The sequence below is a fragment of the Metarhizium robertsii genome, assembly GCF_000187425.2.
Source record: "Metarhizium robertsii ARSEF 23 chromosome Unknown MAA_Scf_3, whole genome shotgun sequence".
NCBI classification, from domain to species: domain Eukaryota; kingdom Fungi; phylum Ascomycota; class Sordariomycetes; order Hypocreales; family Clavicipitaceae; genus Metarhizium; species Metarhizium robertsii.
Genome location: NW_011942171.1, coordinates 2,938,057 through 2,954,650, shown reverse-complemented (window position 1 = coordinate 2,954,650; position 16,594 = coordinate 2,938,057). Strand labels below are relative to the sequence as shown.

At 51.7% G+C, this 16,594-nt stretch overlaps 7 protein-coding genes across 7 annotated transcripts; 4 read left to right on the top strand and 3 right to left on the bottom strand.

Moving 5' to 3' along the window:
- Window positions 1–264: 264 nt before the first annotated feature.
- MAA_03529 (MAPKK kinase) lies at window positions 265–3,142 on the bottom strand (the record flags this gene model as incomplete). The annotated part of the gene is made up of 3 exons (XM_007821527.1): window positions 265–2,411; window positions 2,492–2,639; window positions 2,729–3,142. The coding sequence occupies 3 exons, from the start codon at window positions 3,140–3,142 to the stop codon at window positions 265–267; spliced, it is 2,709 nt and encodes a 902-aa protein (XP_007819718.1).
- Window positions 3,143–3,447: 305 nt separating this feature from the next.
- Window positions 3,448–4,143, bottom strand: MAA_10976 (uncharacterized protein; the record flags this gene model as incomplete). Its single annotated transcript, XM_011412921.1, has 1 exon — window positions 3,448–4,143. One exon carries the CDS (start codon window positions 4,141–4,143, stop codon window positions 3,448–3,450), a length of 696 nt encoding a protein of 231 aa, XP_011411223.1.
- A 4,016-nt stretch (window positions 4,144–8,159) lies between these two features.
- Window positions 8,160–9,314, top strand: MAA_03530 (uncharacterized protein; the record flags this gene model as incomplete). Its single annotated transcript, XM_007821528.1, has 3 exons — window positions 8,160–8,222; window positions 8,287–8,347; window positions 8,443–9,314. The coding sequence occupies 3 exons, from the start codon at window positions 8,160–8,162 to the stop codon at window positions 9,312–9,314; spliced, it is 996 nt and encodes a 331-aa protein (XP_007819719.1).
- Window positions 9,315–9,736: 422 nt separating this feature from the next.
- Window positions 9,737–11,888, top strand: MAA_03531 (dynamin family protein; the record flags this gene model as incomplete). Its single annotated transcript, XM_007821529.2, has 2 exons — window positions 9,737–11,578; window positions 11,634–11,888. 2 exons carry the CDS (start codon window positions 9,737–9,739, stop codon window positions 11,886–11,888), a joined length of 2,097 nt encoding a protein of 698 aa, XP_007819720.2.
- Window positions 11,889–13,818: 1,930 nt separating this feature from the next.
- MAA_10975 (fungal specific transcription factor domain containing protein) lies at window positions 13,819–14,073 on the top strand (the record flags this gene model as incomplete). Its single annotated transcript, XM_011412920.1, has 1 exon — window positions 13,819–14,073. The coding sequence occupies one exon, from the start codon at window positions 13,819–13,821 to the stop codon at window positions 14,071–14,073; it is 255 nt and encodes an 84-aa protein (XP_011411222.1).
- Window positions 14,074–14,435: 362 nt separating this feature from the next.
- On the top strand, window positions 14,436–15,255 carry MAA_03532 (uncharacterized protein; the record flags this gene model as incomplete). The annotated part of the gene is made up of 2 exons (XM_007821530.1): window positions 14,436–15,047; window positions 15,118–15,255. The coding sequence occupies 2 exons, from the start codon at window positions 14,436–14,438 to the stop codon at window positions 15,253–15,255; spliced, it is 750 nt and encodes a 249-aa protein (XP_007819721.1).
- Window positions 15,256–15,594: 339 nt separating this feature from the next.
- Window positions 15,595–16,402, bottom strand: MAA_03533 (uncharacterized protein; the record flags this gene model as incomplete). The annotated part of the gene is made up of 2 exons (XM_007821531.1): window positions 15,595–16,143; window positions 16,220–16,402. 2 exons carry the CDS (start codon window positions 16,400–16,402, stop codon window positions 15,595–15,597), a joined length of 732 nt encoding a protein of 243 aa, XP_007819722.1.
- Between the last annotated feature and the right edge of the window lie 192 nt (window positions 16,403–16,594).

Genomic DNA, 16,594 nt, shown 5'->3' with positions numbered 1-16,594 from the left:
CCCCTTCTTCCTTTTCCCTCATTAGCTATGTGTATCACAAAACACAAAACGCCTTGCCAGACATGTCGCATGCGTCTTCAAAATGCTCCTGTAATCTCAAAATCCATGCGTCCACTTTGCCGTTCTTCCAAGATCTTTTGTATTCTATCAAACCAAACGGAAAAGAAAAAAAAAAAAAGACACGCGCTATGGTACCTGCCCAAGTCGGCCAATGTAAATAGTAATAAGACAATTGAGAAGTGGCAAGCTGCCAGGAATTGTCGTCTAGGTCATGTGCGAGAGAAACGGACTGAGCATGAGCTCGTCAGCACTGGGTCGCAAGTCGTGATTGAGCTCGAAAGTCTGACGAAGGAATGCCTTGGCCTCCTCGCTAGCGTGCTCAGGGATTGTCGGGGATGCTGTTCCGCCTCCAATCTTGAAAATGGCCTGCAGCTGACTGCAGTCGGGGAAAGGGTGGTTGCCCGTCATCATTTCTACAACAAGGCAGCCGAGTGACCAGATGTCAGCCTTGAGCGTATACTCTGTCTGCTTGACAACCTCGGGTGCCATCCAGAATACAGATCCCTGCAGCGATGGCCGGTGACGATTGTTCTTGGCATTGCCCAGGATGTTGGACTGCTCTAGCTTCTTGGAAATGCCGAAATCCGATATCTTGATGGTGCCTTTGTTGTCCACCAGGATGTTCGCGCCCTTGATGTCGCGGTGAATAATGTCTCGGCCGTGGAGATACGACAAGCCCATCAAGATTTGGCGAACAAAACTGCGCACCAGGGGCTCAGGCAAGGCTCCGTATGAATTCAGCATCGTCTGAACGGAGCCGCCTGGGACGTACTCGAGGAAAATGTTAAGATGGTCCGACGACGAGCTGCAGCCGAGGTACTGCACAATGTTGGGGTGGCGCAAGTCACGAAGCAAGTTCATCTCGCGGTTGAGCGCCTCAATCATGCTCCTCTTGCGAGTCTCGCTCTGTCCAGTTGCTCCCGGGGCAGGCATCTGGACTTGCTTCACAGCAAGGAGTTCACCAGTCACGGCATGGAGAGCCAGATAAACCGATCCAAATGAGCCCTTGCCGATGAGAGCTCCCTTCATCCACTGATTGTCATCCCACGAGTCCCCAGACAGAAAGCTTTCCAGCTCCTCGTCAAGTTCATCGCCGTCATTTGAAAGAGCTTGCCGAATAGACTCATTAAAGGAGCCAGACCCCGTAGATCCGTCACCTTCGTAGTAGCTCGTAATGGCAGTGTTGCCATCAGGGTCGGTGACGCTGACGGCAGTGGAATCGACAGTAGTATCGTCTCCACTCTCGGTGAAGGATACATACGACTTTCGGTCCGGCTCCATGGGTGATTCCTCCTGGAGGGTATCCAAGGTGGACGAGGCAAAAGAATCTCTATTGTAGATGCCGGGGATCCGTCCATGGGAGTCGCGTGTTCGGACCTTGGCAACGTGAGCAGCACCGCTTAGCCACGAGTCGGCAATTGTCGGGATTGGAGGGGCATCTTGCACGCTCGAGGCCAAGCTGATGCTACTTGCAACACTGAGACGACTGTTGACCTTGCTCAGCCTGGTCGACCGCCTCATGGAAAGACGAGCAGTCCGGTCAATGTCCTCCCGGCGGTGATCCGGAAAGTACGAGGTCAAATCAGAGGCGATGAGTTCACTGGGAGGTCGCAGTCCACCAAACTGACGAAGGCCATCCTTGCGACGCTGTGCAGCTCGCGCATCGTCAGCTAGAGGAGTCCTGTCCGCATCTCTGTGAATCTCGTGGGGAAGGGATCGATCTTGGTGCTGGAAGAATACGGGGGATAAAGGCTGTTGTAACTGGTCGTCCCAGTTTTCCCCCAGAAGTTTCTGGACCTTGAGCTGGCTTCTCTTGTCTACTGATTCGATAGCCTTGGTATGCTTTTGCTGCTCTTCCTCCATGGCAATAGCGGCAGCGCGCTGCAGCTCCGACTCACCGGGCTCGCCAGCAGGCACTCGTCGTAGAATCAAGCGATTGCGCTCGGGTCGGCGCTGGTCCTTGATGATGCGCCACAACTCGGTATCGCCTAGCCGTCTACACTGAGTAGGATCGGGGTCAATGCCCGTCAGGACCCAGAAGCAATAGTTGCGCTCGTGATCTTCGCGGAGGGCAAACTTTCGAAGGGTAACGCGCATGACGTCTTCGCAAGTGTTGCAATCAGCAATCTTGACCACTTTGGTAACGCCGCCGGTAGAAATGACGCGGATAACATCTTGGCCCTGGGGCAACGCAGCCATCAGCGAGCCATCCATGCTGGAATTGTTTCTGGTGTGGGTAGGTACCAAGCGGGAAGTGGGAAGGTCCGAAGTCGATGCTTGGGGCCTTGAAGGCTGGCTCTGGCCAACGCTGCTGACGTAGCCTACACCAGCAGGGAATCGAGCTTGCCGAGCTATGGGTGCTTTGCAGTCAGTCGATGGGCATGTTGGCTCAAGGAGAACGTCATCCGTCGGTCATGCTTTGTCAACTCACCAGTTTCCAAGGGAGCGGGCACATCAATCTGCCGCGAGTATCGTCGGTTGATGGATGAGGGAGCGGATGAGCGAGGCAACGACGAAGTCTGGGCAGCAATGCTGGTGGAAGGGAAAGAAGCGTAGGCATCGAGACCGGAGAACGAGTCCTGTAAAGAAAGAAAAGAGAAGAGGGGATTGTCAGCCAGCTGGCAAAGCCGCGGCAGGCGTTTGCTTGTTTCCTTCACTTTCAACTCACCCTATTGCGCTTCTTCTGGTTCGCATATGTCTTGGTGCGCAGCTTCTTGATGCACAGGAAGAGGCGGACTCGATCGCCGACCTTGTCAATTCCCATCTCCTTCAACACTTCCTTGTCCATTTCCAAAAGATTCTCTCCATTGATGTGATTCTTGCGGAAAATCTTCTCGTAGTCCCCGCACTTGACGCTTCGGAGATATTCGCACACGTGGTCCTCGTCCCAGTGCTTCACGGAATCAGCACCGTCGGTCTCGGAGAACTCAGACTCGGTTGGGCTGGCGTAGTTCTGGGCGCTGCTCGACATGGCGGGCAGTCTTCTCGAGGTGGGCAAGGCAGATTGCAGGTTGGAGCCGGGAGCAAGATTCGAGGTGCTGAGGGCGGCCGGGAAAGGCGATTTTGACGAGAGCATCGCCATGATGTAATTATTAATGCGTAAATTAAGGAGCAGTAGGGTGGGCGAGCGGTGGTAAAATACTAGATGTGTTCCGAGTGCGTGTCGATGGTTGTACGGCCCGTCGAGCGGCGACGGCGACGTTCACGTTCGTGGGGATGATGGCCTCAAAGACGGCGGGCAACTCCACGTCGAGTCGACTGGTCCGTTGTTGCGTCTGCCCAAGCTTCTGTGCCGGCAGAGACTCGGAAACAGCGCGCACAGAAGCAGATGTCTTCCCAGCACGACAAGTCGACGACTTGAAGGTGCCTGGCGATATATAACCGACTTCAGGAGGCGGTCGTCAGCACTCGAGGACGAAGTGGTTGACCTGGGCAGTCTAGTCTAGATGAGGGCGAGTGGGAGGGGGGCTCTAGCTGAATAATATTTGAAAGGACGGTGCTGCTGGAGGCGGGAAAACGGGGGTGGGCGACGGGCGACCGGGGGGGCTCCAGTCTTCTGTCGCCAGCGTTGCCCTCTTTGTCCATGTCCATGTCACTTTCAGTGTTTGTGACGGCAAGTGGCAGCGCTGACATCAACTGATCGCCCGACCTGGAGTGACCAGACTGGAGTGACTGGAGCGCCTGAGGAGCCTGAGAGTCTGCTAGCCTGGCCAGCCTGGTCCACTCAGCGCTCCGGCTGATGCAGCCACGATGCTCAGATGGCCAAGAGTGCAGAGCAGCAAACATGATGCAAAACACCATGCGACAGGGGTCTGTTCCAGCAGAAAGGGTCCCGGTGTCGAGCAATTCGATTGCAGGGCCGCGCCCGAGCCCCCCGACGGGGTGGAGGCCGATGGGCGTCTGAGTGCCTGTGCTGCGCGAAGTCTGGCCAGTCCTTGACGGCTCCTTGGGGGCGGCCGACAACCACGAGACACCAGGTCCGGCCCTGAAGCTCTCCATCCCTGCAATTTCACCGCTCAAGCTGCCCTGGCTGGGCCTCCACAACCCCTGTCGCAGATGTATCAGTGGCGGCAGCTCAGACATGGAACATTGAAGCCATCGCCGTGGGCTGGCGGCAAAGTTGAAACTCGCCAGCGCGAACGGGCACCACGGCAAGACTCCAGACCTGGAATCGCCTTATCATCATGATCTCTTGCCCAAAAACACGCATACAAACAAGATTTTTTCCCTCTCCGGTTAGATGAATCTTTGTGGCGTGTCGGAAGACGGTGGACAGCCAGACTCGTTCGTGCGTGGCTGCAAGCTAAAAATGTCCACGGCAACTCGGCTGAGATCTCATCGTGGCTTTCGGCTACATACATGCTTCAACCCACGCATCCCGTTACAGGTCACCAGCAAATGTCGGTGAAAAACTCCCTGTGTACATACAATGTAAAATCTGGCAGGCAACGCCATGACAGGTATCAGGCGTCTCCAGCTCAATACGACCACCTCGGCTCTCCGCGCAGCCCTTTGGCCCAGACATCCGGTTGTCGCATTCGAGCCATGCACAATGCTCATCACCATGGTTGCAATGCGCATCATCAATCCTGATGTACGGAGTACCGCCGTTATGGAATCACTGATACATACATATATTACGGAGCGGACCCGTTGTTCTTTGCCAGCCTGTCATTGCAATACATATGTATGCCATCGCCCAGAGATGGGCGCATGACGCATGAACAGCAATATCAACCTGGGCTGGTCACTTGATCCTCCACGACCAAACTGAACTCCCATCCGGCCTTGGAGATGCGCAAGCCTCGATTAGGCCAGTTTCATGAGAAGAAGAAATGACTGCAAAGTTAAATTTTGACAATACTACCGCCTATGGTTCATGCAACGTCCAAACGTCTTGCTTGGCTGCTTGGGTGCTCGCGACGCTCGTGCATTCAACAGACTTCATTTTGCCTTTACCAACCCCGGATTCGAGCAAGCTCTCCGCTTTTGGCTGCTCAGGATACAATGCCAAGGCAAAAAACAGAAGCCGCAGTGACGTGGTTGTGCCGGGAGGACCCTTGCTTGGGCTGACTGCCGTATCTGGCTCGCGAGAGGGCAATTTCAGATGAAGATACAATACGAAGGCGCTCCGTAATGCTTAAAGTGCACGAGGCAAGCTTGTGGCCATGGCCCTGCTTCAAGAAGACCAGGGTATGGCTGTTCTAAGGTTGTTCTAAAAAAAAACACCAGCCGTTCGCATCGCCAGCCTTCTCGTGGCAGTTCCCCCGGTAATAGTCACAGATGCCATGCCATGCCACACTCGTATGGGCGGTCTGTTGTACATACATACTCTGGTCTTGCGAAATAAACAGTCAATGTCATACGGCATCACCACGCCCTCAAGCACACACAGACACGAGACGCCTCAAGTTCTGTCTCTTTGTCCAGAGGCCCAGCCACTTGGTCCTGTCGCTTTGATTGCTGCCATGGCCCTCTTCCCCCTCCTTTCTGACGCCTGCAGGATACCCAGGAAACTCAGCAAGTCATTGGCGACCAGTCGTTCGCAATGTGACACCATTCTTGACTGTTTTCTTTTTTTTTTTCCCCTCCCCTTTGCCCCTCCCCCGTGTGTGTCTGTCGAGTGAGAGGATTCTTGCTCAAACTTTCGCGATGCTGCCTTCTGCACATGGCAAAAAGGACCACCACGTTGGAAGCGCCCCACTATTATGTAGTGTCAAGACCCCTGTCCCCGCTTAAAAAGCGCCTGCCCCGCTCCGCGAGCCCGATCAGGGGCAGCTCTGCGCATGATTGGCTGCTAGCTCGGATAACATGAAACCAGCAGCGTTTCGGCATCGGGCTCATGTGGGCAGGCTGACCGAGGCTGAGGCGGTCACGGGTGACAGTTCGGACTGGTTGGTTGCTGGTAGGGAGGAAGTTTGGCACGGTAAAGTAACAGCAACTAGTTTCCGTGACTGTACATATCGACTATCTACTCTTTGTTCACTCACTCTTTGGCCTAGTTGAGATGGAGTTGTGATCCAAACACCATCGAGAACACCCCGTCGCCGCCTCAGGCCATGCTCATCTGTTACGTCCCATTGAACTTTAAAAGTAAACTTTTATTGCCTGAAACTGAAGATATTCGGATGGTTAGAATAGCCTCTGTCTGGGCAAAGTCTCCATTCACGAGACAACTTTGTGCTTGAGCCGCAATATTTTTTATATTTTTTTAATTTTTTTTTTCCGAACTTACCCTGGTCTAGTTATGGTGGGCGTGACGTGAGTGCCGGTTATCGCTTCTCTTCTCACATCACAGTTTGTGACGGAACATATTTGTCCATCAAGAAGGTATGTATGTACAGACTGATATACTGTGGTATATTGCAGCATGGAACACGATGGCCAGAGATGCCCGATTTAGTCAAATACCTCTCGCCTCTCACTGCACTCCACATAACTTACTTATACTACCCTCGCCAAAACCGCCTATTTGGAAACGGCAGTCTTTCCAAATTCCAACTTGGGCATGTAATTTTTTCTTGGACCCGTGTACGAAGACCGTTCTAGGCCTTTTTCCCAATGTTTTGTTTCCCGGCTGCCTAAACAGTCAACGCCGGCGTCTCGCATGCACACACAGACACACTGCCCTCGTGAGGGGAGGGCGTCGATATTTTGCCTCGTCAAACACGTTAAAACTTTGTTTCCTAACCACCCGTGAACATCTGCATCTGCATCGGTGGCAGCTCCGGCAAGGCGCCCTGGAAATCAAACTTTTCCGAGAACGGCCCTGGCCACCCGGCGAGCTAGTACCATGAATGTGCCGCACAGTTCGCGAGCTGCTTGGCGCCGTGTTTCAAGATCTCCCACTCAGGGCAGCCGAGCAACGTCAACATTTGCGCCGACGGTCAATCCCGCCCGGCGGTTGTCCTTTTGCAACGGCCATGGCTTTTGGCCTTTTTTTTTTCTTTTTTTTTTTTCCGTTGTTGCTGTTGATTCCAGTATCTGAAACGCGCACGGCTGGTGTGATGAGGCAATATTTCGTGGCAGGGCAGTAGTTGCAGTGGCCCATTACGTCATTGTGTGTCAAATGCCCATGTTTCTCCGGTTCTCTACCAGCCTACTTGGTGGTTCCTGTATGCCTTTTGCGCCTTGCCATTTGCCATGTTCCGAAATTGGGCCTCTCATGGTCCGAATTTGGACGTTGAACAAGGCTGCTCCCGAGTCATTCCCGCTCCACCATGTCTATATTGTTGCAACCACATGAAGCAGCCGATGGGGCAACGAAATCGTGAGTGGTGTAGGGTATCTCGAGGCAACTGGTGCGTTGGCACATGGCTCCTTTCATTTCAGTCATCAGAGTATGGCTTCCGAAGACGGGCTGTAAGAGAAAAGAGTGGCAGGAGCACAAATGGAGCATTGGATGAGGGTTGGTCTCCCCTGGCAACTCGCGCGCATGTCAGAGATGGGCATCGTGGCAGCGTTGCATCCGACACCGAGAATGCTACCCGTCTGATTAAATTCAGCGCCCAAAGGGGACTTGAGAGGCTCAGTCGTCGGAACAAAACCGTTTGCTCATCCGCAAACCAGCGCAAGAGAATACGGCCCTCTGATGTCAGCATCGTTGCAATGAATGCCATCCATGCTGTGATACAACCTGTTAAATACCACTCTAAACCGCTCCCATCCGAACATGCTCCGAGGTCATGACTATCGGCTCCACATTTTGTGTTGGTGTCGTCCCCCGCTTACGCCCTACACCGTCCAGGCGGTACCTCTCTAACGGTTCGTTCGCCGGCTTCGCCCGCCCTGTTGCTAACTTAGTACCGTCCACGCCAGGCCCACTTGACGGCTGGCATCCTCCATCATCATCCGTCACAGAGAACGGCATCGACATGAACACAAAGTGTGACTCAAGACCTGTGTAGTCCTGGAAAGCTCGATTGACTTCGACTGACGTCGATTGACGGGCACCTTTGCCGTTCCAACCTTCTACCGGGACTTCCTGTTATCTGTGTTTCATTTGAGCTTATGCCATAAGATCCTGGGTTTCGTCTCGTCTCAAACATCAGTCGTGGGAACCTTTGCTGTCAAGGTCCATCCATCGACCACGTCGTACCATGGCATCCCACAACGAGCCCGTGGTCAGTTTTCTGGGCCCCGTGGCCTCTTACTCGCACCAGGTAAATTTCCAGGCCCAGGGCTCAACGGAAGATCGACGTTTTGCTGACTGCTTTTTTCCTACAGGCGGTTCGGCAGGTTTTCCCAGAGGACAAATGGGACTTGAGACCCGTGAATACCATAGACGGTAAGTTTTAATGCCCGAGTGTCAATAGACTGACTCGTCATTGATCCTCCCCCCCCTGGCGATGTGATGCAAGTTGTTCTGAACCACCCCTATAGATGTCTTTGATGAAGTCCAGGATCGTCGGGTCACTGCTGGCGTAGTGCCCTTCGAGAACTCGACCAACGGATCCGTGGTCTTCACCCTGGATAACCTGGCCGACCGGAATGGCCGATACAAGGACATCACTGTCGACGGCGAAATCTTTGTCGATGTCCATCACTGCCTGCTTGGCCGCAAGAGCCCCAACGACAAGCTAGATGAAACCCACGAAGCTTCTGGAACTTGCACGCCCACTGCTACGCATCCCAGTCCACCGAAGCCAAAGTCGAAGCCCCTCACCAGTCTCAGCCATATCAAGCGGCTTTACTCGCACCCTCAAGCATTCGGACAATGCAATGCCTTCATTTCCACTTATCTCAAGGGCGTGGAGATCATCGATGTTAGCTCCACCAGCAAAGCCGCTGAGATTGTCAGTCAAGATGAAACTGGCACGTGGGCTGCCATATCCAACCACCTGGCTTTGAGTCTGTACGGTCTCGACCTGTTGGGTAAAAACATTGAAGATCGGGAGGACAACACCACTAGGTTTCTTGTCATTGGCACGAATCCCTCAGTGCCGGACGACTGGGATCTGCAAAAGCTGTCGATTGCCAAGTCGGGAAGCAAATCACTTGTCTCTTTTACTGTTCCGCATACTTCTCCTGGTGCCCTAGCCGATGTTCTTGGCTGCTTTCGGGAATTTAATCTCAACTTGACAAGTATCAACAGCCGGCCAAGTCTGTTGGCACCCTTCCAGTATATTTTTTTCGTCGAGTTTGAAGGACACAAGTATGACGATCCTGATGGTCGGGTGAGGGGGGCGCTGGAGAGGATTGGCCAAGTTGCCCAGAGCTGGCGATGGCTCGGGAGCTGGGAGAGATACAGGTAGATTGGTGATAGGCTTGAACAACAACAACTACAACAACACAAAAAAAAAAGGAATCATAATGCAAAGTACGGAGGTCGGTATGCTTACGAGCCAGATTAGCCTGATGATATGTTTCTACAGGTTCCTGGCAGCTCTCGGCAACCCGCCATTGACTTACAGCGCAACAGCTGGCGAGAACCGTTGCCATATGTAGACAACTGGCAAGCCAAGGGAGGCCAGTATAAAGCGGTCTTCTTCGATCGCTCTGACTTTCATTTCCTCCTACTCCTCTTCATCTCACATTTCTCCTTTCTTCCTTTTTGGTCGTCACAAACGCCTCACCAACTTCCCCGGTTGGTGCACATTCCTCTGGGGAATTGTCATTTCTTCGCTATCAAGATCAACAGGCATCAGCTCTATTTGGCTTTGTCATCTTTACAAAAATGGCTGTTGTTGATTTAGAGTCTAGGGAGCACAGGGATCTTCTAGATTTGATTGATAAGCTTCGTTCAAAAGGCATCAATCAGTATGTCGCGCTTCCTGAGATCGTTGTTACAGGGGATCAATCTGCAGGGAAGAGCTCAGTCCTGGAAGCCATTTCTGGCATGTCTTTTCCTACCAAGGACAACCTGTGCACTCGGTTTGCCACTGAGCTTATCCTTAGGCGATCTTCAAGTGTCGGCGTGAAGATATCAATTCTCCCAGCAGCATGTCGACCGATGGCCGAGCAAGAAAAACTGAAACGATTCCGCCCGGTGGTGGAACAAGGCAGCCTGGAGTTGTCACATGTGGTTGAACAAGCCAAGTTGGTTATGGGCATAACCCCAACCTCTAAAGCTTTCCGAAATGATATCTTGCGAGTTGAGATATCTGGGCCCAGCCAGCCTCATTTAACAATGGTCGACCTTCCAGGGCTTTTTCAGGCCGGCAACAGCGTGCAATCCGACGAAGACTCCGAAACCGTGACTAACATTGCGCTTCGATATATGGAACGACCAAGAAGCATTATTCTTGCGGTTGTTTCTGCCAAGAGTGACTTTGCGTTGCAGCAGGTTACTCGACTTGCTCGAAGGTTGGATCCGGAGGGACGTCGCACTGTTGGCCTCATTACTAAACCGGATACATTAGACGAAGGCTCAGAGAGCGAAGCGGCGTATATTCGTCTCGCCCAAAACGAAGATGTGCGATTTAAACTGGGCTGGCATGTGTTGAAGAACCGTGATTACAAGATGACGTTGAACAAGGCAACTTCACAGGAGCGCGACGATGCGGAGAGAGAATTTTTTTCCAATGGCCCTTGGGCAGCGCTTGATCCATCTATTGTTGGCGTCAAAGCACTAAAGCCGCGCCTAAGCCATCTTCTCAAAGACGAAATACTTCTTCAACTGCCAAACTTGGTCAAGGATGTCGAGACTGGCATCAGGAAATGCAAAAGTCAGCTCGTGAGACTTGGATCGGCACGAGAGAATATATTCGAACAACGCCAATATCTTGTTCATATTAGCCAGGCATTTTCTGATCTGATGAAAGCAGCAGTCGATGGATTTTATAACGATCCATTTTTCGGTAGCTCAAAGTCTGAGGAAGGTTACCAGAAACGACTTCGAGCTGTTGTTCAAGGATTATTGATCGATTTTAAAGATAACATGAACGAATTCGGTTGCACTAGACATATAGTCGACTCTGACGATGAGTCAGACGACGAAGACATGACTTTGAGTGGGAACAAAGTGCTTAGATCAGCCTATGTCGAGGAAGTCGGGGAACTCATGAATCGAAACCGTGGCTGTGAGCTGCCTGGAACCTTTAATCCACTCATTGTGGGTGACCTGTTTTTTGAACAGTGCAAGCCATGGGAGGATATTACCGAAATTCTTTTCAAGAAAGTTTTAGAGTCAGTCAAACGCGTCGCTCACGAAATCATCGCCCATGTCACAGTTGAGTCCACGGCCGCAAAACTGGGACGGTTCATCAGACCAGCCATTCAAGTCCTGGCCCAAGAGCTGGAAGCATCTTTCCTGAGTTTGCTTAAACCGTATCAGAAAATACATCCAATTACATACAACGAAGCGCTCACGGAGAATGTTCAAAAAGCGCAGGCCGAAAGACGTCGTCGCAAGGTAGAGGCTAGGCTTACCAAGGCATATCCTATTGAGATGTATGGAGCCCAAAGACTGACGGTGACCCGACAAGCCATCTTGGAGATCTTCACAGCTGAGGAAGACGTGAATATGAAGTTGTATGGTAGTTCCTTGGCTGTGGATTACCTGCAAGCCTACTACAACGTAGGTGTCTTTACGTATTCGATTTTGACAAACTTCACGACTGACAATTGTTTAGGTGTCACTGAAGAAGTTTATTGACGACATCAGCACCCTAGGAGTAGAATGCTGCCTGATTCAAAAACTACGAAGCCTTTTTGAACCCCGAGATATTTATAAGATGAGCGACACAGAAATACAGCATCTTGCTGAAGAAGACCCTGCGACAAAGCTAGAGCGGTCCAGATTGAGGGAAAAACTCAACATACTTGACGGATGCTTGTATGAACTCAGGGGTTGGGACAAGTTTAATCCGAACGCAAAAGGTATATGAAGGCGGTGTTAGCGCCGTCCTGCAAGGATAACCGAAATCCTGAGGACGAGGCGACAACTAACGCACAATAGGACCAAAGTCATTCAGAATGTTGACAAACAAGTTGATAAAAAAAGAACGGCTTTGCGATTGACAGTTCGGATAGCCTTGATTTGGCTTGGCGTATTTCTGGAGTGAGGTTAACAAGGTTTGGAGAAAGCAACTAAGCTTGGCATTAGTGGAGCATCTGGACAAAGACAGGGACGTTTTGGGAGGGCACAATGAGTCCGCGAGTTGCATGTGATTGGTCTATATATACTCACCGGCTTCTGGAGATGTTCAAGGGCGGCATGGAAATTCATTCTGGGCGGTAAACATTACAAGGACATTTGGATCCACTTGGAGTTGATACACTGCGTATTTGCTACCCTCGGGGCTTAGGACTTGCTATGGGCGGATGGATAGACGGATAGACGGATAGAGACGCGACGGTACGTAGACACGCCGCTACGATAGACTCGAAAAGTGAATTTGATGCTCTTCACCATGCCCTCGTTGACCACCCAATTTCTAACGCTCGTGATTTTGATGTTGCCAAAGTCTAGAGTCAGTGCCAAGTGGGAATGATGCATCCTAGGTATCCCAGATCTCCGCTACCAGCGGAAGTAGACTCCCGGGCGCTACGCCAAACCGATCTATTCCGGTCGTCTTCACGATCGAGCGGATGGATCGGGTCGTCGGCCATTGTGCGAGATTTCAGTACAGCCCCTCCGACTTCCGAAACCTTGCGACTACTGGGGCCAGACGATGTGGGGAAGCAGTGATCGCAGACTGGACCCTGCTCCACATGGGATGGGCAGAGTTTGCATACTTGATTGCGTTCGGAGATTTGAGAGATATGCATTTACAACAGGAGCAAAACCGTCAGACCAGCTTGTAATGGCATATTGTATCTGGCCTCTCCCAAGCGTCTGGTTGTTCATGCATAACGCAGCAGCAGGCCGAGTGCGTGCGCATTTTTTAAGCAAGGTTGCGGAATCCGTCGGGGTGTTCCTTCCCGTCCGCGGGCGGGAAACCTTGCTTATCGACACGTGTGGAGCATAGACATGCATTTGTACGTACATACATAGATGAGCAGGTGCCAGACACATTTTTTCGGGTGATACTGGAAGATGGCAGGTGCACTCGATCTAGAATAGATGGGAAGGACCAATCGACAGGCACCGCGTGGCCCAAGTCGATTTGAACACCCATTTCGTACTCAATACAACAACGCAAAAGGGTCAAGATTCGGCTCAACCCAAGGACTTCTGTACCAAGTGCCTGATAAGTGCTTCAGGGCTGCCCGCCAATGTGTCTGCCGAGCCACTGACGAGCCGACGCGCCCCTCCATCCCAGAGCCTCGACCTCCCAGATGGGGCGGCCTTGCATGGAGCCTCGCTGGATCGGTTCATCGTTTTTAGCCATTGACATTAACACGCCCCTCCTCCAACACATGGATGTGGCTTGAAGATCCAGTATTTGATGATCTTCTTTGCGTCACGACGTTTTGATACTTGGGCAGTGCGCAAAGTTTGCAGCGACGGCCCGGTACCAACTTTGCGAACCCAGTTCAGCTCGTCTTGCCCAAAGTTGGTCACGGCCGTTTTCTTAAGAACTTAGCATCCCCCGACACTGCGCCCCAAAGAAATTCCTCTCTCGCTTCCTCTTTTGCACCGTGTTGTATTCACACTCAGTATTTTCAAAGACGGCACCAACCTACAAAACGCAGTATGGCACCTCGACCAATTTTCACCATTACACACCCGCGAGCCTGCTCCACGGCTTTTGAACGTGTAGGTAATCGAAGCTGTGCTCTTCAGACAGCTCCTGTCGACGGCCGAGAGTGCCAAGATGAAAAATTCCCCTCCGCATTGTCGCATCTTTTTTAATAACATGATTCTAGGTCTTCATGACCCGTAGAGACGAACTGGCTAGCCAGCATGAACCATTTGGAGACGCATACTACTTCGGCCCAGAATGCGTCAGTGAGCGCTTCAAGGACGACCCTGCTCGCCGCGAAGAAAGTGGTGTATCGGATGCCACGTTCAAGAGCGTACTAGAAGGATTTGACGAGGTGGCAAGACAGGTTCGCTTTCTCTCATGTGCAAATCTGTGTTCTTCCGCCGGTGTTTCTGATTTTATTGTTGTGGGTGGCGGAGCCTGAATGTAAAAAACAAGCACGCCCTACCACTCGCGCAATGCTTGGTCTGGCCATGATGCCATCCACAGAGAGTTGTTACGAGTTAATACCTCAAGTGAGGTGGAGACTTCTCAGGAGTTCCGTTTCCGATCGGGTTAATCTGGGTCTGCAATTTCAGCCTTGGATGTACTACAACAAGCCCATACTTTGTGTTACGTGCAGGAACGGAACGTAGTAGTGCATTTCTATATCTGTTCACCTCAGTCCGAACTTGCATCAATAGCCTAGTCCCAACCAGGGAAGATGATTTTTCCCTATCTGTACGAATCTTGCATATTGCAAGATTTGACAAGATTGTTGTTGGTTGGACCTTTGATGATTTCGCAATGGGCGAATTTAGACTTGCCGTTACGCAACCGATCTTCGAACACAATTTCCTGGGATTGATGCTTACCATTGTCATCCAGGGCAAACGCGTCTTCATCAAGGACATGGCCTACTATCTCTTCCCCGCCCCCGGCGAGAAGGCCCAAATCGCAGCGTCTCTCGGCGGCGGCGAAGAACCAAATAACCCAACCGTTATTCCTTTTGATATGCTCAAACAGTTTCACTTCACATTTCTCATTCGACATCCCCGTCGCTCTGTTCCCTCCTACTGGCGATGCTGTATCCCGCCGCTGAGAGAAGTCAGTGGTTTTGATTACTTCTTGCCCAGCGAGATGGGATACGAAGAGCTTGTCAAATTTTTAGACTGGGCCATCGAAAGGGGTCTCGTTGACAAGGACCGGTTGACAGTTGTTGATGCGGACGACCTGCTTGATAACCCTGAAGCCATGATCCGCAAGTACTGCGAGAGAACGGGTCTCGCGTTTGACCCAGGCATGCTGAAGTGGAACGATGCTGATCAGGAGCATGCTAAGAAGCTGTTTGCGAAGTGGAATGGCTTTCATGATGATGCCCTCAGTAACAGGGAACTCAAGGGCAGAACCCACGCCCAGGTACGTTACGATGTAACACAAAAAAGGGACCAGGGAATGATATTTGGTCCATTAGGCTAACTATGCTTAGAAAACACTCACTGTTGAGGCCGAAAATCAAGACTGGGAAGCCAAATACGGCAAGGAGGCCCAGAAGATCATCCGCGAGACTGTTGATGCTAATATTCCCTTTTATGAGTACCTCAAACAGTATTGCATCAAAGTATAAGCGCCAGCTGGATGTAAGGCGCAAAGGAAGGAAACGAAAGAGTCATGAAAACACCAGGATGCAAGTTGTTTCTGGTATATGCCCTGGCAGAGCTTGATTTTACATATGGTACATGGATGGCCAGTAGCCTCTATCTGTTCGTACAATTAGATTCCAGCAGCGTAGGGCTGTTGGAGTCGGACACCGTCCCGAGCCTAGACACCGGCTCTTTGTTCATTTCAGGTCGCTCTGACGACTATATTTTCTTTTCCCTTGTCTCAACGAAAGTTGGGCACTACTTTCTCCCGCACATGGACGTCTTAGATTCCGCTTTAACCCGTAGTGTAGACGTAGACCTCTCTAGGCCGTAGACTCCGCTTCCTTCCCAGAAGTGTAGGCCGGTTCGTCAAGTAGCGCATGCGTGACATTCTTAGACCATGCCTCCGCGTACTCCTTATCCTGATCATTCGCCCACCTAATAGAAACCTGAATCGGATCAGGCTGACCGTCCGTAGCCGTGTTCGCAACAGCAATTTCGTTTCCGTTTCCATGACCAGCCAAAACAGCCGCCATGTCAGCAATTGAATTCGTCTTTTGCGCATTCAGCGCAATACCCCTTTCGGCCTTGCTTCGCACAGGCTTGTAACCATTCCCCGAGGCCTTTTCCTGTGCAATTTTCTTCTTGTCTGCGGCAGTAAACTCCTGGGGCGACTTGTATCGAAACTCGTCAGTCCAGGACACCTCGTGCAGGTGCTTCAATTCGCGTAGCTTTTGGTAGACGGAACGTCCGACAGCCCCCTGGCCCTCGGGGAATTGAATCAAAGCCATGGGCGACCAGTAGTCCTTCCGGAGCTTTGCTGGCTTTGTCTTTTTGCCGTTGAAGGGCAGCTGCTTCAGTGCGTGGAACCCCTGCGCCGAAATTGTCAGTATCGATGAATTAATAGACTCCTTTGTAGGAATGGAAATGCTGGATTGAATGGCATACGTCCAGCCTCTCGTCAAAAGAGTAGATTATTTGGTCGGATCTCCGGTGTCGAAAAACCCAGATCTTTTCTCCGTGGCCTTCCGGGCCCTGGGAGCCCTTCCCTCGACCTGTGTGCACTTGCCGCAGACATGTGCGCACTATACTTGACCATTGGCCAAGCCGGGGCCGTGATGTCGTATTCATTGTGGTCGGGGGTCGTTGAAATCGGGCTTCGAGATGGCGTCTATACAATCGGGCACCCAAGGCCAAGCTTGAAAATCGACGCCTACTTGCGCGCAGTCATGTGACCTTGGAAGCCGGAAAAAGTGGTCGGGAAGCATGGGGCCCTTACTGCGTAACGGTTGGGTGTTTCAGCGGGCCATCAGGTCATGATAA